The sequence below is a fragment of the Dipteris shenzhenensis genome, chromosome 25, assembly GCF_047967505.1.
Source record: "Dipteris shenzhenensis isolate YYH24624 ecotype China chromosome 25, Dip_SZ_1.0, whole genome shotgun sequence".
Lineage (NCBI taxonomy): Eukaryota > Viridiplantae > Streptophyta > Polypodiopsida > Gleicheniales > Dipteridaceae > Dipteris > Dipteris shenzhenensis.
In genome coordinates this window covers 33,731,835-33,756,693 of record NC_141620.1, presented here as the reverse complement: position 1 = coordinate 33,756,693, position 24,859 = coordinate 33,731,835, and the positions used below count along the sequence as shown (strand labels likewise).

The window sequence follows — 24,859 nt, the reverse complement described above, 5'->3', positions numbered from 1 at the left end:
TTATGTAGCCTCCTGATCAGGCGAGAGCGTGGGACAGTGTCAAATGCCTTACAAAAATCTACGAAGCAAGTGTAGACATGCTGATGCCTCGACTTCGCCTCCTCAATAATAGCCCTCAGGGTAAAAATGTGATCCAGGGTGGAGTGCTGTCTCTGAAATCTTGCCTACCTAAGTGCTCGCTGTCCATGACCCTCCATGTGGCTGCTGATCTCCCTCTCTAGGACCGATCCATATATCTTAGCCAAAGTGTGGCCAATCATAAGAGTACGGTAGTTCCCAGTGTCCATGGGATCACCTGCCTTTTGTATCGGTACTATGGTGGTGGTGCTCCAGGTAGGTGGGAAGCCATGGCATACGGCATGATTGAACAACTGTGCTAATATCGGGGTCAGGATCTCTTGCCCATGCGCAAAATGCTGAGTGCATAGTCCCTCATGATCCGGTGATCGTCGGTTATGAAGCCAAAGAAGGGCAGCTCGTACATTTTGCGAAGTAAATAGATGACATGTGGTGGGTCTGGGCATAGAGGACATATCAAGTGGTGCCTTACCTGGGACATCATACAGAGAGCAAGCGTATTGTGCGAGACTGCGGGATCTGTAATGGGAATGGGTGACTTCCCTTCTGATAGGAGTCCCCATCCCGTGGTAGGATCTCCTCTGCGAAAAGAATTGATCACCTCATCCATCCTATGCATGAGGAAAGCCTGCTTCTTACGTTGTGTCACTCGGCGTGAGATCCGGTGTGCCCTTGGAGGAGTCAAATATCCTAGTGCTATCTCACGTGTAAGGTGGGCTCTCATCTCTCTGCACTCATCATCGAACCATGGATTTTGGGGCATCTTCCCATCTGGAACACACGTAGATCGTGTCGTGGGAAAGGATCTAGCGGCAACCTCATGTACACCGGGTCAAGAGCACGGTAAAAATGGATCTGAACACAAGTGGATGGTGGGGGGCCCCTCCTCATGGCTGGCGTGGCGTCCGATATACAGAAAGTGAGATATAAGTGGTCGGCTTTGAGTGGGGGGGGGGCTGGCACAATAAAGTCATGTATCTGCGGGGCCTGTGCCAGTGGACTGAGCAGGTAGTCTACCGTACAACTCCCCCCGCCATGTGGGAAACAAGTGAGTCCACCAGATGATGGCCATCTTCGGAGACTGCTATATATGATCAAGTAGCCCCGAGCTCGAGCAAATGTCTCCCATATGCTGTCACTAGTGCATCTGCATCTGCTGACTGTCTGGGTAGGAGAGGAAACGGGCCAAAATCCCATCACTGTCTTTGAAGAGGTAGTAGAAACGCCCTCGGATCTCATAGTAAACAGCACACTTGAAGATGAAATGCTCCTCTGTCTCAACCTCCTGTATGTCACACAGTGTGCATATGCGCCTCTCCCTAGGTAACCGCTTTGCTCTGCCGCTCTCGATACGAAATCTATGTAAGGAAACCCGAAACTACCCAAGAGAGATCCTTAGCGAGTGGGGTAGGTGAATTTGTGTGTATCCTGGTGGATCGATGAAACCCTCAGCTGTGATATGTAAGAGGTGATCTCTGTAGAAGCCCAGCTTCACTGGAAGATCACTCGGGCCTAACCAAGTCCGGAATGTGTGTAGCTGTAGTAGATCCTCACGGATAACCTGGTTGACCTCGTGTGATAGGAGGGGAGAGAAAGGAGCATCCATGCTGTAGTGGAAAGGAGGTAGTCTGTCCATGTGAAGCCCTAGCCCTACAAACCATCTCTTTGTGCGTGCATACCAGCACCTTTGGTCTCCCCCTGTTGCAAGTGACATAGAAGAGGACAGTGCTAGCCATGGTATCCTACTACGCCCGGATGTGTAGTCCCCATACTCCCTGATTCGGTAACATATACGTAATGACCTGAATTGCAGCATCTAGCTGTAATGGGGGTGATCAAAACTCCACCCGAATGATCTGGTGAGGGACGAATGGCTTACCACGGATCATCAGTGATAGCATGAGAATCTGTAGCGGCTCCATCCTGGCCCACTTTGTATCCGACAAGTGAAATACCTCTCGCTCTTTGAAAGACAGCAATTACACTTTCATTTACTATGAAACCACCTTCGCTAAAGACAGCAAAGACACTTCCCTTTTTGCTTTCCCTCTCTTCACTCTCTCAACAGAGACACTAGGGCCCAGGACAACATGTCGGGCTGGACCCCCCCGAAGGTATTTTATTTCTTGAAGAGAATCTGTTACAAGAGTTCAGCGTAGAGCTGTCTAATACATCCCAAAATCCAAAACGTGAATCCTTCATTACAAGAGCTTCAAGCTTCACTTGTCTAAAATCTAGACTAAGTCTTATTACATGCCACTAAGGGCCATTCTGGAGTCTTCAAAGCACTTGGTCACACGAACCGCCTCCTAGATGCTTGTTAGGCTCCCGTAGCGCTTAGGAAAATAACTCTTCCTAGTACCTGCAACAATTAATTAAAGCGCACCACCATGGCACCCATTAATTGTTAGCGCTTTGCATGCAAATAACATACTGTGGACTAATTCTAGTCACAGTGGGCGTCCCCACTGAATACATGTGCACATTTAACAAATATAAAAATATATATTTATTCTCTGGTTGACCGGAGTCAACACTCTTGATCATAATTAAGGAGCGTTGACCAAGGGTCGAGGCGCCTTAATTATAGCCAAGTCTCTCCAATCGAAGTTGGCACATCTTGGTTAACCGTGGTTAACCCTCTTGGCGTATGCCAAGTCTCGTTGACCGAAGTCAACACTCTCTGACCGTAGTCAGCTCTGTGGTTCTATGGTTAACCGCAGTTAACCCTCTTAGTAATAAACCAAGTCTCCCCGACCGAAGTCAGGTTTACTTGACTAGAGTCAAGTATCTTTGACCGTAGTCAATCCTTTGACCATTAAAAGAACTCTTTGACCATAATTAACACATACAAAACTCTTTAATTATGATCAAATAAATGGTCAAGTGTACTTTGACTTAGGATATTTACATTGTGGTTGTAAGAAATCCTAGATTTACTATATTTAGAAGTGTGCTAAGGAACAGAAAGGAGACTGAGATAGCAGAGAACAAGGAATAACTGTATTGCTTGAATATCTGTAGGGTGGATGTGATTGTCATCCATACAATTTGGCCTCTCTTATATAGAGAGTGAAGAGTCACACATGAAAAGGTGTGTACTCCAAAGGGTATGTGCATGAAGAGGTGTGTACCCCTTGTGAAGGGTGTGACCCTTGATGAGAGGGTACATTACTGAAAATACTGCTGTAACAGATCAGGGTACTGCTGTAAGTCTTCATCAGACTGCCAAGTAGCGTCGGAGTCGTCCAGATCTCGCCAAAGAACAAGGAATTCCGTAATAAGTCGATGTCGAGTCTCTCGCTGTCGATGGTCCAGAATACGCTCAGGAATAAGGAGAATATAATCGTCTTCGATTTCTGGGACATAATCACCTGCAGGAGGAACTGCTTCATCGCCTGGAATGTACGTCTTTAGCCAAGAAATATGAAATGTTGGATGGATTTTACCTCATGATGGTGGTAATTCCAATTTATAACTTAAAGGTGAATTTTTCTTGACGATCCGGAAAGGTCCATAGTATCTTGGTCGCAACTTAGGAAACACAGACTTAACTATCTTATAGCGATGTGGGGCTACAAATAATAGCACCATGTCACCAGTGTTAAATTCCAAGTGACGTCGATGTTTGTTGGCAGACCGTTGATACCGCTCTTGCGCTTTTCGCATATGATCCCTAACTTGCAGTAGAATGTCTTGCATTTCTTGAACCAGTTGATCAGCTAGGGCCACTCGATGTTGAAGTACAAAATTTGTTGGTACAATCGGAGTGTGTCCATAAGCTGCTTGGAATGGAGTCATGCTGATGGCACTATGGAAAGAGTTATTATAAGCAAACTCAAGGAGTGGTAGATACTCTTCCCAGGCTGGGAGGCGTGATTGAACATAATGTCGAAGCATTTCTTCCAGAACTTGGTTGACTCTTTCAGTCTGGCCATCTGATTTTGGGTGGTAAGCTGAACTGAACAGTAGAGTTGTACCCAAAGATTCGAACAGGGAAATCCAAAAGTGACTGGTAAACTTAGGATCTCTGTCGGATATGATATTCTTGGGCAATCCATGGTGTCGGAAGATGTGTTGTATAAAGAGTTTGGCTATGTCCGGGGCCTGTGCACTGCTTTTGCAAGCAACAAAGTGTGCCATTTTGGACAAGCGATCAACAATTACCATAATCTGAGTATTACCTCTGGAGGATCGTGGTAGTGTTGTAATGAAATCCATGGAAATACTTTCCCACCTTTCCGTTGGAACTGGAAGAGGCTGAAGAAGTCCTATTGGAAGTCGTCGACTTGCTTTCATTTGTTGACAAGATAAGCAAGATGTAACCATTTTGATGACATCTCTTTTCATCTGAGGCCAGTAGTATGTTGCACTGAGTAACCGATAAGTCTTATTGATGCCTGGATGGGCAGCATAAGGAACTACATGATGCTCTTTTAACAAAAGACGTCGAACATCCTTGTCATGTGGTACACAGACGCGATCTTGATAATACAGAAGGTCGTCTGTATAAGAATAGGATGAGAAAATCTTCTGTTCGGAAGTCGAAGGTTGATCTTTTGAAAGAACCTGTACTGCTGTGCCGAAGTCTTTATCATTGAAATACTTTCCTTTGAATGAATTCGGAACATCCACAGATAATGTAGAGATTACCATGGCTGATGCTAGAGGTAACCTGCTGAGAGCATCTGCAACTACATTGCGTAGTCCTGGTATGTACTCAATGGTCATGTGAAAGTTGGCCCAAAACTCAACCCAGCGTGCTTGTCGAGCGTTCATGACTGGCTGAGTAAAGATATACTTGAGAGAGTGATGGTCTGTCTTGACCACAGAGTCGGCACCCATGAGATAATCTTCTCCTTCTCCTCTCTCCTCTCCCTCCCTTTCTTCCAAGAGCGATAAGCATGTACAACAGCAAGAAACTCCTTATCATAGACCGGATATCGGGTTTGGATATCAGAATGTTTATGGCTGTCAAAAGCAATAACTCTGCCTTCTTGCATCAAGATTGCTCCTGTAGCGATGTCGGAAGCGTCGGTCATGACCTCAAATGGAAGATTTGGGTCAGCAATAGCCATAACTGGTGTGGTAGTGAGTGCTTGCTTGAGTTGTTGGAAACTATACTCTGTTTCGGGAAGCCACTGAAAAATTGCTGTGCTTTTCAATAATTCGGACATAGGAGCTGCGATTTCGGAAAACTGATAGACCTTTGTATGGTAAAAGTTTGCCAATCCGAGAAAAGAGCGGACATCATGAACATTCTTAGGAGTAGGCCAGTTTCGGATTACCTCGACCTTCTTGGGGTCCACAGAGATACCTTGAGCAGAAATAACATGTCCCAAATATTCAAGTTGGGTCTTGAAGAACTCACTCTTCTCAATGTTGATGTAGAGAGAATTTGCGCGGAGAACTTCAAAAACTTGGTGAAGATGTTGTTTATGCTCAAGTAGGGATCTGCTGAAAACGAGGATGTCATCGAGGTAAACGATGACGAACTTATCGAGGAAAGGCCTGAAGATGTCGTTCATTAATGTCATGAATGTGGCCGGGGCATTGTTTAACCCAAAAGGCATGACCAAACATTCATAGTGTCCATACTTTGTTCGAAAAGCTGTCTTGTACTCATCGCCTTCTCGTAACGAATTTGATGATAACCTGAACGAAGATCAATCTTGGAGAAGTGTGTTGCATGTAGAAGTTGATCGAAGAGGTCATCAATGCGAGGCAATGGATACTTGCTTTTGATAGTGAGCTTGTTGAGGGCTCGATAGTCGATGCAGAGGCGCATAGACTTGTTCTTTTTTTCCACAAGTAGTACAGGAGATCCGAAAGGGCTGCGACTGGGCCGAATGTGACCTTTGTCGAGTAGCTCGGTGACCTGTCTTTGGATTTCTTCATTTTGAGTGTGAGAAACCCGATAAGGAGGTTTCGACGGTGGATTACTGCCGGGAATAAGTTCGATTGGGTGATCCACTGGTCGTCGAGGTGGTAACTGCTTTGGCAATTCCTGTGGAAAAAGATCCAGGTAGGGCTGGAAAAAAGGTTGGTTGAGGTATTCAGGAGGATCCTTAGTTGGTGTCTCCTCTACTGCCGTAACCAACAGAAGTGAAGTCTTTGCTTGGCGTTTACGAACCCACTTCTTTACTTGTAGGGCAGAGGCAACGGGAGTGGAAGGAGAGTCCCTAGAACCAGTTAGCTCAATAAGTTTTCCCTGGTGGACAAACTGGATAGTATGGCTGCGAAAACTGATTGATGGATCATAGTCGTAGAGCCATTGTTGTCCGAGTATGACATCGTACCGAGAAAGAGGCATGATGTCGAAGTTCAACTTGTCCGTATAATGTTGGATGCGAAAAGACAAGTTTTTAATCCTGGTGTTGCACAAGAAAGTTGTTCCATTTGCGAGTTCAATCTGATAGTCCATGAGACTAGGACTGGTGGGCAACCGAAGTTTATCGACCACAGAACTGGCTAGGAAATTATGAGAACAGCCACTGTCGATGAGGATGGTGACCGTTGTTCCACGAATCGATCCTTGAACACAAAGTACTTGAGTGGCCAGGGAAGGTTCGGGGTTGCTGGCAAGGCTCAGGTGGATGGTATTCGCCATTCGAACAGCTTTGCCTTTCTTGTCTTGTGCTGAGGTAGCATCTTCTTTTGGGGAAGTGCTAGGTTCCATATTAGAATTTTGCTTTGGTCGCTTGGGACAATCGAACCATCTATGGTCGCCGGTACAGATGGTACAAAGTCCTTTTGAGCTGGAGTTGTTCTTCTTGTCAGTGGCCGCACCTTTATGTTGGGGCTGTCGGTAATGACTTTGTGAAGAAGAAGAAACACGATCCTTGGGGGAGTGCTTCTGTTGGAATCCAGCAAATGATTTCTGAGGCTTCTGGGGATCTTGAGACTGTCGCTGACCTTGATTACCGAAGTTTTTGCGAAACTTGGTGTTATCTTGAGGGCGAGCACCTTTGGCCATAGGAGAGTTCTATGTGCGATTAGTACTCTGCTTCCCTGTGTTTAGGAAATCTGTAATGCGCTCTGCGTAAGCAATAGCGCCATCTGTGGTGGTGATATTTCCTTTAAGAACATCAATGCGTAACGAGGGATTTAGGCCTGAGATGAAAGCATGAAGGCGATCATCCTCAGTTAAACCATCAATCTCTAGCACCAATGTGGTGAACTGAGAGATATAGGAAGACAGGGAACCCGTTTGCTCCAACTGTCGAAGTTTTGATCGTGCTTGGAAGTCCGCATTGGCAGGTACAAACTGCTTACGGAGCACGTGTTCAAAACGTTCCCATGTTAACACACTTTTTCCGTCCTTTAAGCGTCTTTGCCACCATAGAAATGCTGTATCCTTTAGGAGGGAGGTTGCCAAGGCGATCTTTTTGCCTTCCGTGAGGTCAACAGTGTCAAAATACATGCGCATTTTAGCGAGCCATTGGTCAAGAGTTCGGCGATTACGTTGACCAGTGTAGGCTTCCGGAAGTTTGACGTCAAGTCGTTTAGTTTTGGAAGCTTGAAGTAATCGGTAGAGAGTACGCAGTTCAGTGTTTTCTACCTCTGGTGGGAAAGAGTCCGCATCGTCGTCGGGTTGCGTCACGTCGTCCTCTGTATGTGCTGGACTTCGAGAATCTTGGAGTTGTTGAACTTTTTGAACCAGGTCGGAGATGCTGTCCTGAAGCTGAGATATTTGAAGTTGTAATAGAGATTCACTTTGGACATTGCCTTCAGGGGTCTTTTTGGGACTTGATTCTTTAATCTCTGGAGAGGCTTCACGCGAGTGGTGCGACATGTCGGAAATCCCTGTGAGAAAAGCGCAAACTTGCGCTCTAGTTTGTACCATCCCTGAAAGAGGATTCGGGCTGCTCCCTGAGGTTGCTCATATTGGAGGGGGCAGGCGAGGCAGGATGGAACCACCCGTGGAAATCTGGTAAGGGAGGTCCTATCGGAGGTATCACTGGAGATTCTGAAAAAGGTGTTACTGCTCGTAGATAAGACAGGGGTAGGTAGCAGAGTCCACGGATCTGAGAAAGGGTAAGGAGCTGCTGTCGGAAGAGGAGGATATCCAGGAGAGGGAGTGCCTTCAGAATGTAAATACTGACTTGGAGAAGGTACAACCTGTAGAGGAGAATATCGGGGAGCTGAAGGAGGTGGAGAGTATCCTGGGGATGCCGAAGGTGAAAAATAAAACTCTCTCCAAAAATGAACAGCAAACTCCTGAGGAATATCGTGTTCCGGATATCTTCGTGTCTCGTGGAACACAACCTGTACTGTGCTGAGGAAATAATGTAACTGAGGTGCCTCACGCAGAAGGTAGAGGATGTGATCCAAGTCACTCGGAGGGCACGTGACACAGAAGACCCAAGATGCAAAGGCTCCAAAATGGGCTGGCTGTGCAATTTGAACACGATATTGTGTAGGAGCAGGTGCCTGAGGTGTCCTTGAATGGCCGGGTGAATTACCAGGGGTTTCCATGCTTTAATGTGGATTCTTTCATTTGCTGTAATTTGTTAAAAAGAATCCTGAAAAAAGCAGATTGGAAAGACTCCACCTGGCAATACTTTAATCTGCCAAGTTATTGCGTAGAAGAAGGCTTCAAATCGTTGTCCGGAGGTCCGTGTTGCAGTGTTTTGCGAGGAGTGCTCGAGGCTTGTCTGGTCGGGGCTGTCAACGGGCTGTCTTCATCGCGAGAATAGTTGCAACTGGTGCTGAAATGGCAGGGTAAAAATGGCGAAATAAGGAGAGGGCAGCAGGCTGTCAGGAAAAGGCAGGTTTCCAGAGCTGCAATGGCAAGGCCAGGGCTGCAAATAGCGAGGGGGGCTGTCAGTGAAAGTGGCGAAACAGTGACTGGCAGCGCAGGGAACAGGGGCTGGCAGCGCAGGCTGATGAAGATCTGCGCTGACCGTACGGCTTGTACGGTGTAGGCTGGCTGACCGTACGGCTGTACTGTACAGGCTGTACGGCCTGTACGGTCGAATTTTGCAGGCAGAAAATGACGAGGAAAGGCGCAGGCTGGTGGCTGGCTTGTACGGCTGGCTGCGCAGGAAGGTACGGAAAGGTGGCGCAGGGACTGTACGGCTGGCTGCGCAGGCTGTACGGAAGTCCGTACAGTTTTTTTTTGTTGAAAGAGAGGCTGCGACTTTTCGCTTTGGCTGTCTAAAGGGTTATTTGCCCCAAAAATTTAAATGGGGGTTTAGTTTAACCCTAGGGTAGTTAGGGTAAACCTAGGGGTAGGGGATGGGTTTAATTTTTGTCCCTTTTTACCCCTCTAGGTACCCTTTTGTAGGTACTTGGGGCCTAGGAGGTGTGCCTATTCGAAGGGGTGTGACCCTTGGAATAGGTGCACCTGTTCATGAGGGGATATGTCCCTATTGTCAAAAAGGGGTGCGACCCTGCATGAATAGGTATGTCCCTTTGCCCACGATGGGGTATGTCCCATAAGTGAGGAGTCGAGACTTGTCACCAAAAGGTGTGTCCCATGGTGGAAAAGGTGCGTCCCTTGGTTTTGGGACAGCCCAAGCACCTGAAAGGACACGATTCTGGTCGTGTCCATTCACATCAACTTGTGATGTGAGGGAGATGGAGAGGCCAGGATGACTTTAGGCCGGGTAAGCGTTAAAAAATTTTACGCTCATCCTCTCCATCTCTTCCATGCACAATGTGCACGGATGTCCTTCTAGCGGCAAAAATGTATCAGATCAGCGCTAGAAGGTGGGGGGCATTTCCTACAGGCAGGAGCGAATTTTGCTCTGATACCACTGTAAGAAATCCTAGATTTACTATATTTAGAACTGTGCTAAGGAACAGAAAGGAGACTGAGATAGAAGAGAACAAGGAATAACTGTATTGCTTGAATATCTGTAGGGTGGATGTGATTGTCATCCATACAATTTGGCCTCTCTTATATAGAGAGTGAAGAGTCACACATGAAAAGGTGTGTACTCCAAAGGGTATGTGCATGAAGAGGTGTATACCCCTTGTGAAGGGTGTGACCCTTGATGAGAGGGTACATTACAATAGGAATGTCTCTTCATTAGAATGTCTCTTGTGAAGGGTTATGCCTCATTAGGAAGTGTCCCGTCGAAAGGGCATACCCTTCCACAAGTGTCCATTCATTAAACCATCCATAAGTCTAGAAAGAGAAAGGAATACGTCACAGATCGTGACAGTGGTGACATCCCCTCGGCTTCTATTCAGTTGACCTCAACTGAAAAGCTTCCTTGTAAACATCCAAAAGTTGTGGATGATCGGATAACATGTCTTCGTCCATCCACTTGGCATCTAATGCCGTATAGTTCTTGAATTTTACAAGATACCTGTAAAATTCCTTACCCTGAGGGCCTTTACGTACAGTATGGTACACAATTTGCTCTAGCTGAAGGACCTCTTCCAGCTCATCCACTTCTGGTGGATCCTCTGATACTGGCTCTGTAGGCTCTGGTCCCTGGAATTTCTTTAGAAGACTCACATCGAATGCATTGTGAATCCTCCAATGCTCTGGCAATGCTAACCTGTATGCAACCTCATTTATTCTTTCCGTAACCCTGAAAGGGCCATAGTATCTGGGAGATAACTTTGCATACACTTTCTGTTTGCCTTTAAACTTGCGGAGCCTAGCTTTTTCAAACTTCAAAAGTACCCAATCCCCTTCCTTGAGATCTAACTGTCTCCTATGCTCATTTGCAGCTCTTTTATGTTTCTCTTGAGACCTTTCGATTGCTGTCCGGACTTGGCTGTAAGCTGTCTGGAGGTCTCTCACAAACTGATCAGCTGCAAATATTTCATCTTTGGTCCTCAATATAGGTGGCCAAGTCACCTTCCCATAAATGACCTCAAAAGGGGCTTTCCCTGTAGAGCTATGTACTGTATTATTGTAAGCAAACTCTACCAATGGTAGGTACTTTTCCCAGTCTGAACTTTGGTCACCCACGTAGCATTTCAGCATATCCAAAAGTGTAGAATTTGTTACTTCACTTTGACCATCTGTCTGGGGATGGAAAGAAGAAGAAAAATTCAGATTCGTCCCTATGTTATCAAATAAAGCTCTCTAGAATAGACTGGTCATTCTGGGATCTCGATCACTAACAATGGACTTAGGCATACCATGATGCTTAAAGATCTGTGCCATGAAAAGCTTAGCCATATGATCTGCCTTTATGGTTTTGCGAACTGGAATGAAATGAGCTTGCTTGCTGAATCTATCAATGATAGTCCAAATCCCATCATTCCCTGACTTTGATCTTGGCAAATAAAAAATAAAGTCCATTGTAATACTTTGCCATGGTGCCTGAGGCACGGGAAGAGGCATAAGTAGGCCAGGTGCCTTCCGTCTGTCATACTTCACTTTCTGACACGTAAGGCATTCAGTAACAAACTGATGTATATCTTTCCGCATCCCTAGCCAAAAGAAATACCTCTCTAGTGCTTAAGTGGTTTCTGTAATTCCTCTGTGTCCAGCATAGGGAGGTGCATGGCATTCCTCCAAAATCTTTTTCCTCATCTCCTGGGTGATGCATAGGCAATCATCTTTCATTAGATACCCATCTTTCAGGGAATAGTGAATGGTGGATTGCCCCTCTTGCATTTGTTGTAAAATCTCACCAAAATCCGCATCACTAGCATATTGCTCCCTCATGCCTTCCCGGTCCTGATGATAAGCAATAGTCACATTATTTTTGTCATTCTACACTAATTAGTGTAGAATGTAGGTACGGGTTGTCATTCTACACTAATTAGTGTAGAATGTCGGTAGTGATGCCGGTAGGGATTGTCATTCTATACTAATTAGTGTAGAATATCGGTAGGGATTGTCATTCTACACTAATTAGTGTAGAATGTCGGTAGGGATTGTCATTCCACACTAATTAGTGTAGAATGTCGATACGATTTGACATTCTACACTAATTAGTGTAGAATGGCGATAGGGATTGTCATTCTACACTAATTAGTGTAGAATGTCATTAGGGATTGTCATTCTACACTAATTAGTGTAAAATGTCGTTAGGGATTGTCATTCTACACTAATTAGTAGAATGTCGATAGGGAAATTATTCCAGCCAATAACTCTTTCTCATAGATTCCTAGATATCTCTCTGCATCCCGAAGTCTCTTGCTTTCATAGGCCACTACATGACCATTCTGATGCAATGCAGCCCCAACACATTCTCCACAAGCATCGCAATCAACATCAAAAGATTGATAAAAATCCAGGACTACAAGAATAGGCTCTGTAGTCAACTTCTCCTTGAGTGTATTGAATGCATAGCTTCAGCTTGAAACAAATGCTGAGCCCTTGGATCCTTTTTGAGATTTTCCATCTCTTGTATACGAGTGCGTACCATCTGCTCAAATTCTTGCTGAGTTTGTTGCACACTTCTCTGATTCGGATGCGCATCCCTATCTTGTGAATCCCACTGGATAGGTGATTGAGCCATCTTCTTACAACTCGTCTGAGATCTGCAAAATTTCTCACGCACACATTGTGTATGCAACTGATGCACGCTGCCTTCGCTTTTCAAAGAAAAAATTTACCTCAACAAGAGGTGTCTTGCATTCACAATCTATGCCAGTAGTGGCTGTCAATTCAAGGCATATACCCACAAAGTTGCCAAAGCATCAACAACTATATTGCCCTTTTTCTGGCTGCTGCAGATGGCTTCAAAAGGTATCTGTTTCTCCCTCTTTTCACTGCTCAAAGGCATGCATACTCTTTTTCTGCAAATCTCTATTTTCTCTGCTTTTCTCTGCTTTTCTGCTGCTTTTCTGACAGTAAAAGTCTGACAGGCAGGTGAGCTAGTAGAAACAGTCTCTGCAATTGTCCTTTTTTTTTTTTGGTGGGGGAAGAACAGTAACCAGATGAAGTAACTGACTGGTTACTCTAACCAGACTAATTGGCTCTGGTTTGGTTAGTCTGCAACTAGACTAATTAGACCGGTCACACCAACCAAACTGGTCTGGTTAGGCCAGATTAACTAGACCAAAGTTGAACTAATTAAATACTGGTTCAGGTAACCAGAGTTAACTAGCTGTAGTTAACTTAACCACGGTTTTACTAACCACGGGTTAGGCACTTGTCTGCCACATGTCAGTACCACGTCAGCATCTGAGCTGTCTGCCACATCAGCTTCCTGTCAGCCCTGCCACATCAACACCTACCACGTGTCCTGCACCACGTCAGCTGCATGCGTTGCCACGTCATCATTGCACGTGTGGACCTGTTGGCTGCCACGTCAGCAGCTGCCTCTCTGCCACATGTCCTCCTACGCCACGTCAGCCTAAGGTTCCAAACCTTGGCTGACTGATGCGCGTCGCGCGTCGCACCGCTCTCAGAGTCGACGATGGAACCTAGAAATTCCGTTAGAAAATCTCCAAAATCGCCTTTCGTAGATCACGTGAAGCTCATGCCTTCCGGATTAGCGTTCGTCGTTTGAGCGCTTCAATTTGTCCATCGGCGTCTGTATCTTTGTCAAAACACATGGGCCTGCGCCATGTATCCCCGTGAAGGCATCTCTTCGTCAGTGATGGTCATCCCTAGCACCGGCCTCAATTCTCACACTGGTATTCTCCGTTCACGTCCCGCAAGGCGTGTGTTCACTCGGCACCTTGATGCTACGGCACGCAAGCTATGCACGCAGAAGTCCTCGTCGGGACTCCGCTGCCCACAGCGTCGCTCACCTGCCTAGGTGCCTCTGTCTTCTTCTTTAAAAATGCTATGACTGATAGCTGCCAACACTCGAAGCGCCAAGTAAGCCCACTGCTCTATACCAGCCAACATACTTCTTCCCTTGAATCGTCACCTTCTTAAGGAAGAGGGTGAGCCTATAGCTCTGATACCAATGAAATACCTCTCGCTCTTTGAAAGACAGCAATCACACTTTCATTCACTACGAAACCACCTTCGCTAAAGACAGCAAAGACACTTCCCTTTTTGCTTTCCCTCTCTTCACTCTCTCAACAGAGACACTAGGGCCCAGGACAACATGTCGGGCTGGACCCCCCCCAAGGTATTTTATTTCTTGAAGAGAATCTGTTACAAGAGTTCAGCGTAGAGTTGTCTAATACATCCCAAAATCCAAAACGTGAATCCTTCATTACAAGAGCTTCAAGCTCATTTTCAAATTGGCAACATGCCACTTGTCTAAAATCTAGACTAAGTCTTATTACATGCCACTAAGGGCCATTCTGGAGTCTTCAAAGCACTTGGTCACACGAACCGCCACCTAGATGCTTGTTAGGCTCCCGTAGCGCTTAGGAAAATAACTCTTCCTAGTACCTGCAACAATTAATTAAAGCGCACCACCATGGCACTCATTAATTGTTAGCGCTTTGCATGCAAATAACATACTGCACACTAATTCTAGTCACGGTGGGCGTCCCCACTGAATACATGTGCACACTTAACAAATATAAAAATATATATTTATTCTCTGGTTGACCGGAGTCAACACTCTTGATCATAATTAAGGAGCGTTGACCAAGGGTCGAGGCGCCTTTATTATAGCCAAGTCTCTCCAACCGAAGTTGGCACATCTTGGTTAACCGTGGTTAACCCTCTTGGCATACGCCAAGTCTCGTTGACCGAAGTCAACACTCTCTGACCGTAGTCAGCTCTGTGGTTCTATGGTTAACCGCAGTTAACCCTCTTGGTAATAAACCAAGTCTCCCCAACCGAAGTCAGGTTTACTTGACTAGAGTCAAGTATCTTTGACCGTAGTCAATCCTTTGACCATTAAAAGAACTCTTTGACCATAATTAACACATATAAAACTCTTTAATTATGATCAAATAAATGGTCAAGTGTACTTTGACTTAGGATATTTACATTGTGGTGACAACAAGTCTGGCCCCCAACATGGGCTGCCATACATCCCTACTGGGCGGACCAAGGAGTCAAAAAGCAACCCTTTGGTCCGTGGATCCTGAAAGTGAGAGCGGAAGCATTGTCTCTCTAGTCTAGCCAATGAAGCATATCCTCTGCTTAGGCGTGCATGCATCGCGGGTCTCATGGTGAAGATGGGTCCGGAGAAGACAACCCCAAGATAAGAGACGGGGGGGACCATAGGGACCATACTTAAGAGACTCATCTATGAGCTCAATTTGGTTAACTTAAGGTCATATGCTCCTATCGGTGGAAGCCGTGGTTATTTCACTTTGCTCAATCAGCCTAGCCTCGGTTTGATTTGGCTACATAAGTCAAGCTATGTCCCTAGCTTTGTTACCCTAACTTTAGCCATTCACATCAAGTGGTAAATCTTAAAGATTTCCTCAAAGATCTCAAGACGTAAAGACTTTAAGCAACGCTTTAAGATCTATAGACCCTTCTTGTTAGCACAACCTTAAATCCCCGCAACCTCTTCGATTGGAATGTGTTTTTCCATTGGCATTAAATGACAATGCCAAGATTTGAACATGCTACCAAAGCATTTGCAAAAGAAATTTGATAAGGCAAACAATACCTTTTTCTAGCCATTTTGAGGCTGTTTTGTGTCAGATTGATGCCTTCTTGAACTAACGATATCAAATTTATGGCTACATTAAGCTAACTTCAATTCCAAGGCATCAACAATGTTGGATAAATCGTGAAGCACAAGATGGAAACCATTTTTAAAAAAGCAATCCACATGGGATAAAAAACACAGACATGCATATCATTTAATCAAGATACATACATACACACATACATACCTACATGGACACAAAACAAAACTAGTAGCAAAAGGATCTAAAAGAAGTATGGAGAAGCACATGAGGGACTTAATGCTCTAGTACCTACTAGCAATGATGGATTTAATAAGATTACTGTATTTCTATCAAGCATAACTTTTAGTAACTACTAACTGTTAACTTTAATAAGATTACTATTACCTCTAGCAATTGCTAACTTTTTGCTAGATGTGAACAACAAATCCCTGAATGGATATTTCAACAAATAATTGCATACGCAACAAGTATAGGGTTACATATTGAAAAAAGGAGGGCAGAAAGTTTATAAAATAAATGAAATTGTTTTGATCAAAACAAGCACCCAAAAGGAACAATTAGGCATACAATACAGGAGTGAAATCAAACTAAAATGAATGGTTGTTCAAATGATTCTAACACAAGAACATTGTCCCAAGGGTTTTCTTCTTTCTTGGTGAAGAGACATGCCTTGCCATGTGCCTCTTAGTGTTTCGTATGACTTCCCTTTGTCTTTCTCTATGCTAATATTGCGAGTCCCTTAATGTCTGGATGTATTTAGTATGGTGGGTCTAGATCTGTGCACATGGCCTCATATCTGACCACTTTAGTGCATGATAGGCTGCTGCAGCAGCCCCGTTTGGACCGGTACAATGGGCATTTTATAGGCCCAGTTCAACCCGCTGGTAGGGGGGCCTAAACAGGCCAATCTGGTTGGTGATCTGGTCAGCCAGGTCATCTACTAATCGGGTCTATTTGACCCAGGTTAGCCTCTAGCCTGGGTTGGCCATCTATGCTCACGTCCGCCCTGTTTGGGTTGGCCACCTCAGTGCTGGGCAGCTGATTAAAGCCTCCTTGTTCTATGCACAATCCTGAGAGAGATTGGACAGAGTTCAGTGATCCTTCTGCTGCATGAGGTAACCACAGCCATGGCCGCAGAAGAAGGTAACCATGGCCGTGGTCCTTTCCTTGACATATTTTCCTTGTATCCTTAGCTGTAATATAGAGTTTTTTCTTGGCAGAGGGAGAAGGATTCAGGCTAGGTTGGTCATTTGGTACAACTATTGGTGTATACTTCATTTTCTATGATGTTGGTTTCAGTGTTTATTTTAATGCAATCAACCTACATTTTTCATCTCTGAACTAGAAAAAATAAAGCATGAAGTAAACAGAGTTAGAATGTATCAAGCAATACTTTTAACCAATGTCATGCAGTTTTTATTTAGTCATGTTTTTAATCTTCAATATAAAGAAGATTGTGGAGCATTCAATCTTAGCATTCAACTCTTTTGACTCAAGTGTGATTGCCGAACTGTTCAAGATATTTAGGCATCTACCTTTTACATTCCTGTAACTTCCATTCAAAGTTTGACTTGCCTCAGAGAATGGATTTGAGTATAAAACGTCTGTTCCTTATCCTTCAAAGTGCATTTTGTGTTCCTATCACATGATGGAATGGCATCTTAAATGTATTTTTGTATCTAAGCATAGAAATTTTCTTATAGATCATGGTTTCTGTAGGATCGTTAGATGATAGAGAGAGAGCAAGGTGCAAAGAGTCGATAGAGTCTTAGCCGTCACGTCAATCTTGAGTAAACAAGAAAAGAAAGAGTACAAAGTACTTGTACCTAGACGTAGGACTAAGTGTCCTAGGTGTTACATAGGACTAAGTGTCCTATGTGGCCTAAAAGGCACTAAAACTATAAGTGCCTATATTTATGCCTACAAGCCACATGCCATGCCATGCACAGTCACTATCCATGTAAGCATGCATGGTAAGTGAACCCTGATCACCATAGAAGAGGGCTAAATCCCGAGTGCCTCTGAGATATCTGAAGACTCTCTTCACTGCCTGCCAATGCTGTGAATTGGACATGTGCACGAATCTACTGAGCTGAGATACTGCATACTGTAAGTCAGGTCTGGTGTGACATAAACAAATAAGGCATCCAACAGCCTACTGATAAAGAGTGATATCACATGGTGGGCTCCCATCATGAGCTGAGAATTTGAAGCCAAGGTCCACTGGAGTAGAAATTGGCTTGCAATCCTCGTATTGAAAACGATCAATGAGCTGTCCAATATACTTGGACTGTGACAGCATGATACCCCCCTCAACATGAGCCAACTGAATGCCCAAATAATAGTGGAGCTGTCCCATGTCTGACATTTCAAAAACCTGCTGCAAATCAGCCTTGAAAGCTGCAATATGCTGAGTATCTGGGCCCGTGATGAGCATATCATCCACATATAAAATCAGCACTAAAAAATCAGATCCACTCCCACGGACATAAAGAGTGGGTTCTGTGGGACTATTCTGAAAACCAAGGGATAGTAAGTGTGCATGAATTTTGGCATACCATGCCCTGGGTGCCTGCTTCAAACCATAAAGGGCTTTTCTAAGCCGGCATACCTTGTTTTCAGAATTAACAACCTCAAAGCCAGGAGGTTGTGTGACATAGACTTCTTCCTCCAGATCCCCATGAAGAAAAGTAGTCTTGATGTCAAGTTGGTGCACTTGCCAATGGTGATGGGCTGCAATGGCAATGACACATCTAATGGTAGTAATCCTGGATGTGGGAGCAAATGTCTCCTCAAAATCAATGCCTTGTTGTTGGGCATACCCTTTCGCAACAAGACGGGCTTTGTATCGATCTATGCTGCCATCAGATTTCCTTTTTAATTTGTAGACCCACCGGGTACCAATGGCATGCTTGCGGGGAGGGAGATCTACTAACTCTCATGTGTCATTTTTAGCAATGGATTGTAACTCAGCTCTCATTGCATCCATCCACTCTTTGCTGTCAAAAGCATCTTTATGGCACAAAGGCTCTTCATTGCAAGCTGTAGCAAGGAGTGCAAACTCAAGCAAGTGACCATGCATCTGTCTATTCCCTGATCTTGTCCGGGCAGCAAAAGGCTGATCTTGTTTGCTGTCTCTCAATGTATCAAGAAGTCATCTGCGAACTTGCCTTTGCTGTCTATTGACAGCTCTTTCTTCAATCACTGCATCATGAATAGTGGGATCATTTTGTGCTGGAAGAGAAACCTGCAAATCAGCATGGGGTACTGGCTGATCATTGCTTGTTGAAGGGTCTGCAGGAGGCTCATGTTACTGGTCAAAGTCTTCCTCTGATGAAGGCAGAGGTAACATGTCAACATCTAGCTTAGCTTTGCAGTCCACAAGAGGAGAAGGCATCAAACATGTCAACATCTGGCTTAGCTTTGCAGTCAACAAGAGGAAAAGCTGAATGTTCAGCAAAGATTACATCTCTACTGACAATAATCTTCCCAGTATTTGGTTGGTATAACTGATACCCTCTGCTCTCCTGGCTGTAACCAATAAATATGCATTTGATTGCCTTGTCAAGCTTATGTCTCAGCTGAGATGGTACATGAACATATGCAAGAGACCCAAAAACTCTCATGTGTGAAAGTGAAGGCTTCCTGCCTTTCCATGCTTTATAAGGTGTAACAGTCTTCAATGCCCGTGTAGGTGATGTATTCAGCACATAGTTGGCACACATCACTGCATCAAGCCAAAATTTAATGGGCAAAGACTTGGCCTTAAGCATGCATCTGGCCATCTCCATTGTGGACCTGTTTTTTCTTTCAGAAACAGGATTTTACTGATGAGTGTAAGGAGTAGTGCATGAGTGAACAATGCCCCGTGAAGACAGAAATGCATCAAACTCCTTTGACATATACTCTCCCCCCTTATCTATGTTGAGGGTGACAAGCTTGCATCCTGATTCATTCTCAACCATATTCAGCCCCCTCTAAAAGCATAAGAAAACTTCAGATTTGGCTTTTAAAGGATATATCCAGCAATATCTTGTGAAGTCATCAATGAGAGTAATGAAATACTTGTACCCCCCAATGGCATTTGTCCTCATTGGGCCACAGACATCATTGTGCACTAGCTGCAATTTCCTTTGTGAGAGTTTTGGACAATGAAAAGGAAATCGATGCATCTTACCCAAAAGACAACCCTCACACACATGTTTGGAAACTGTGTGAGTTTGAGTTACATCATTTGCCATCTGCTATGAATGTAGCTGTGCAAGAGCTCTAAAATTGAGATGACCCATTCTCTCCCATTCTCTCATGCCAAAGATGAGTTTCAGCAAGCTGTGAATCGGAAATAGCAAATGCTCCAATAAGTGAAGTTGAGTGATGATCAAGGTGATAAAGCCCATTTTGCAAAGTGGTAGTGAGAACTATGGCATTGTCATCACGAAGATCATAAACTAGGCATTTGTAGCCATCAAAATTCACTCTGAAACCTGAGGTGGCAATTGCTGAAATTGAAATCAAGTTGACGTCAATTCCAGGCACAAAAAGAACATTAGTCAAAGTGACAGGATGGCTTGAAATGGATGTGAGCTGCAAATCTCCAATTCCTTTTACAGCATAGGACACATTATTAGCACATGTGACAGTCCCCCCTCGAGGTGCTAAAAAATGAAACAACTGTCTGCAAGATGTGCGTGCTTGGAGGCACCACTATCAAAATACCAAGGCTGAGCGTCATTAGTAGTAAAGTGTGCATCAGCTTTGGAGGGATCAAATGAGCAATGGACAGCCCATGCCCATGCCCAATCATCCTGGAGAGCATGTGCATGTGAAGCATCTTCTGGCTCATGGGATTCAATAGCATGTGAGGCTTTAACTGTCAGTCCTGCTTTCTTTTTCTCGGAAGCAATGCGCTTCTTGCATTCTGAAATGTCATGTCCAACCTTGCAACAATAGTTGCATCTTTTCTTCTTTGACTTATTTGCTGTATTTTTAGATGCATGGGAGGAATTGCAGCTGCTATGTGCAGATTTAGGCTTGCCCATAGGCTTGGAAGCCTTGCCTCTTCTTGTCTGCTGTGAAGCAAATGCATGATCATGAATAATGGCTTGTCTATTAGCTCGACTTTGCTCTTCCTGCAAAAGCAAAGTAACTAGCTGATCAAAAGAATAGTGGTCTGGATTACCCATGGCCACTAATCGAGGGGTTGTAGCAAACCCTTGATATGTATCTGGCAGTCCATTCAGTGTGGTACTGACAAGCTGTGAATTTGGCACCACCTCATCAATGTTGGCAAGTTGTTCCATGAGGTCCTTGACCTTTGTCAGGTATGCATCCATAGAGTCACCTTCATTCATACTGACTTCCTGTAATTGCCTTCTCAAATATGCAACACGTGCTTCATTGTGATAGAGAGAAGCCAATTTGTCCCAAGCATCCTTTGTTGTTCTGCAAGATCAGATGTGTGGAATAATGATTCTCTTGCATGATAAAGCAATACATGAATGTGCATTTGCATCTCTTGCATCCCATCTTGACTGTTCCCGAGTTGGAAGAGCAGCAGGAGTGCTAGAAGATGAGGCATTAGGAGGAGCACCCCTTGCAGAGGGACCAGCAGTAGAGGCAACCACTGTAGCATTGGCTGGCCTCAAATCAACCCCAGAAACAATATTTCACAAATGCTTTGCGACAAGAATATGTTTCATGAGATAAGACCACATCGGATAGTTGGTGCCATCCAACTTATCATCTTCATGAAGAACGCCAAATAGATCTTGATTGTTCCCAGCCATAGCAAATGTGATACCCTGAAAGAGACCTGAAAACCCAAAAGCCTCAAGGCTATCACTGCAAAGAGCTGGCTGTCCAAAAATGACAGCAAATATCTACAAATTTCCAACCCAAATCAAAGGGAAAATGCAGATCTGACCCAAATGTGACTGTGGCAGGCAATGTTCAGTACAAAAACAGCGAATCTGGTAAAAGCCCCAAATTTAATGAGGGAAATTGGCCAAAAAGAGGGCAAATACAGAAAAGCCCCAAATTTTGCTGAAAGTTTTGCAAATGTGACCCAATGTATGATAATTTGACTCAATGTCCAGTCCCAAAATATAGACCTCAAGATGTAGGCTTTCCAAACTGTTGAAATAATTTGATAGGACTTCAAACAGTAAAAGGAAGTGAAGGACAGAAAAAGTCCTCAAAAGCCCCAAGTTTTGAGAAAGTCCACACGAGCTGTACAGACAGTTGTTCTGTACGGAACAGGTACGGTGCAATTGTACGAATATACGGAGTAGGTCCAATGTACGGTGAACGTACAATCGTATAGATCAGGTACGGAGCTGGTACAATGTACGGATGCAGAGTGTACGATTGTACGGTAACATGTGCTACGCTGTACGGTGTACGGATCGCAGTACGAAGAGCAGTACGGAGCCCAATACGAACAAGAGTACGGGGGCGGGTACAGAGCCTGTTGTACGACTGTACGGTGATGTAGATATTTATTTGTACGACTGTACGGTAGCGCAAGTATAACGCAAGTACGGCGGCACAAATGCAACGCAAGTACGGGTGTACAGTGATTGTACGAAACACATGACGAAGGTACGGAGCCCTGTATGGAGACGTACGTAGTGCAGTACAAAAATTGGTACATAGCTGTACGACGCAAGTACAGAGCAAGCACGGCTGTACGGAGCTGTGAGTACGATCGTCCATACCGTACGACTGTACGGATGAAGGAGCAGTGAAGTTGAAGGGAGCTGATGCGAGTCCGGGTGCAGGAGACGAATCTAAACGCAGCTCTGATACCACTGTAGGATCGTTAAATGATAGAGAGAGAGCAAGGTGCAAAGAGTCGATAGAGTCTTAGCTATCACGTCAATCTTAAGTAAAAAAGAAAAGAAAGAGTACAAAGTACTTGTACCTAGACCTAGGACTAAGCGTTCTAGGTGTCACATAGGACTAAGTGTCCTATGTGGCCTAAAAGGCACTAAAACTATAAGTGCCTATATTTATGCCTACAAGGCACATGCCATGGTCTATAGGGCATCATTAGAACCACCAGAAGATGGCCTACAATTCCTCAATCTTATAAGCATTACTTGATTGCATGTATGCTGGTCTTTCGAGATTGAATTTAAATGTATGGGGTATAATGATAAATATAGTTTGGTTGTTTCTTTTCCTCTAATACTCTACTATTGCAATGCAGGGGACTCTTTGAAAGGAATCTTGGATGCTGCATCACCAATTATTCCCAAGTATGATGAGGAGAGTTTACGATCCTTGCAAAGGTTTACTGAACAAATTCCATTGGTCCTTGATCAGGTTGCACTTTCTATTCCAATTATAGAAGGATGAAGAGTTTTCAAACTCAAAGCTGAGACAATAAAACCAAAATCCAGGTCTCTCTTGCAAATCACGGGTAACGGCTCTGTGTTAGCAAGCTCACCAGACATTTTCGATGTTAAGGCTCTTGCATGCTAATCCAAAGCCCACAAATCCCTAGATGGATCTAGTTTGCCACATGTCATCATTCTAGGGTACCTCTTAAATGCATCATTTACCCCCCTTTTGGGATCACATTTAATTCATTTGCCCCCAGGCATGTACATTTACACATTTAATGCATTTAAGACCCATAGCCTTAGACCCATCTAGTCTGTGCTATGTCACCCTCATGAAGGTCCTTGACATTAATTTCTTTGACCATTTGCATGAAACGCAGTAACCCGTCCGAGGTCGTGTTATCTCAGCTTGATCATAACATTCCTTCCCTCTTTAGGCATCAATGTTCTCGATGATAAAATCTGAGAATGCTCTCCGCATCTGATACACAGATTCCCAAGTAGCCTCAGATAGAGGTAAACCATGCCATGCAACCAACACCGTGGGTATCTTCTGATTGCGTACTTGCATTGTTCCTCGGTCCAGGATTCTTGTTGATTTGCGCCTTGCATTATCCTCTATCTCCTGAAACAAAACAACATTCTCGATTAGTGAGTCACCTGCATGCAAAAATTTTTTTAAACGAGAAACATGAAACATTGTGGGTGCACCTTACAACCCTATGGCAATTCTAATTTATAGGCCACCTTGCCTATTAACCACGGCCCGTAATATCAGGGTGATAACTTAGTACGCTCTCCTGCAGTCAAAGACTTGCAGTGTGAAGGAATTATGAGAAAAACTTTCTCTCCTTTCTTAAATTCCCTAACAGATATGTTTTCATCCACATATGCCGTAGCTCTATCCATAGCTTGGTAGATGTTGAGCTCTCGTAAGTGCTAGCATCTCCCGCATTTAAACCACATAGTTCGTGGCACTAGGCACTTTTTGAGGTATTCCAACCATACTTGGATTTGCTGGTCTATAACCATAGCTCAGCTCAAACGAGCTCATTCCTGTAGAGAAATATTTTCTATCATTGTAGGCAAATTCCAATAGTGACAACCACTTGTTCCACGAATGTTGCCTCAATAAAACATATGCTCTGAGCATATCCTCTAATGTTTGGTTGACTATTTCTGTCTGACCATCCGTTTCAGGATAATCCCTACTACTCATTCCCAACTCAGTCCTTAGTGCCTCAAATACTGCAGTCCAAAAATGGTTGGTAAATTTAACATCCCTGTCTGACACTATGGATCTGGGTAATCCATGTAGATGAAATATATGTTTAATAAATAAATCCGCCACTTGCGGGGCACTAACAAATTCTCTAGTCGGAATGAAGTGAGCCATCTTGGTAAGACGATCAACCACCACAAGGATAGAATCATATCCACCTTGTGTTGTAGGCAAACCTACAATAAAGTCCATGGAAATGCTCTACCACCTACCTAGTGGTATTTCCAAGGCCTGTAGGAGTTCGGGTGGCTTCACCCGCTCTGCGTTACATGACACGAAAAACATCGTGTCACATATTGATGAATATGTTTTTTCATTTTCGGCCAAAAGAAATCTCGTTTCGAGACCATACGTCTTCTCGACTCCTGGATATCCTGCACATGGGCTATCATGGCACTATTGAATGACTCTCCGCCTGAGATCATTCTGATTAGGTACTACAACCTTGCCATTTCTTTTCAACATACCATAAGGGGGATGGTATATCTTGCATAAGTTTGGCCTTTTCTAGATGCCAAGTCACCCTTTTCCCCAGGTTAAGCACATGAGTCTTAGGCCAAAGGCTTTGGATGAACTTGTTCACCTTTTGAGTTTCTTTAATCTCGGCCATTAGAGTACTCTCTAATACCGTGAAACTCATATTATGCATAATACATGACAACGCATCAGC

General features: G+C 44.3%; 1 protein-coding gene across 2 annotated transcripts in view; it reads left to right on the top strand.

Annotated features, from left to right (window-relative positions):
- The window catches only part of LOC147885780 (initiation factor 4F subunit (DUF1350)), a 109,919-nt gene that overhangs the window by 44,186 nt on the left and 40,874 nt on the right, over positions 1–24,859 (top strand). For both annotated transcript variants that reach the window (XM_087396383.1, XM_087396382.1), the window contains exon 6: positions 22,772–22,887. In XM_087396383.1, the coding sequence (XP_087252509.1) occupies positions 22,772–22,887 (116 nt within the window). The remainder of the gene's footprint in view (positions 1–22,771; positions 22,888–24,859) is intronic.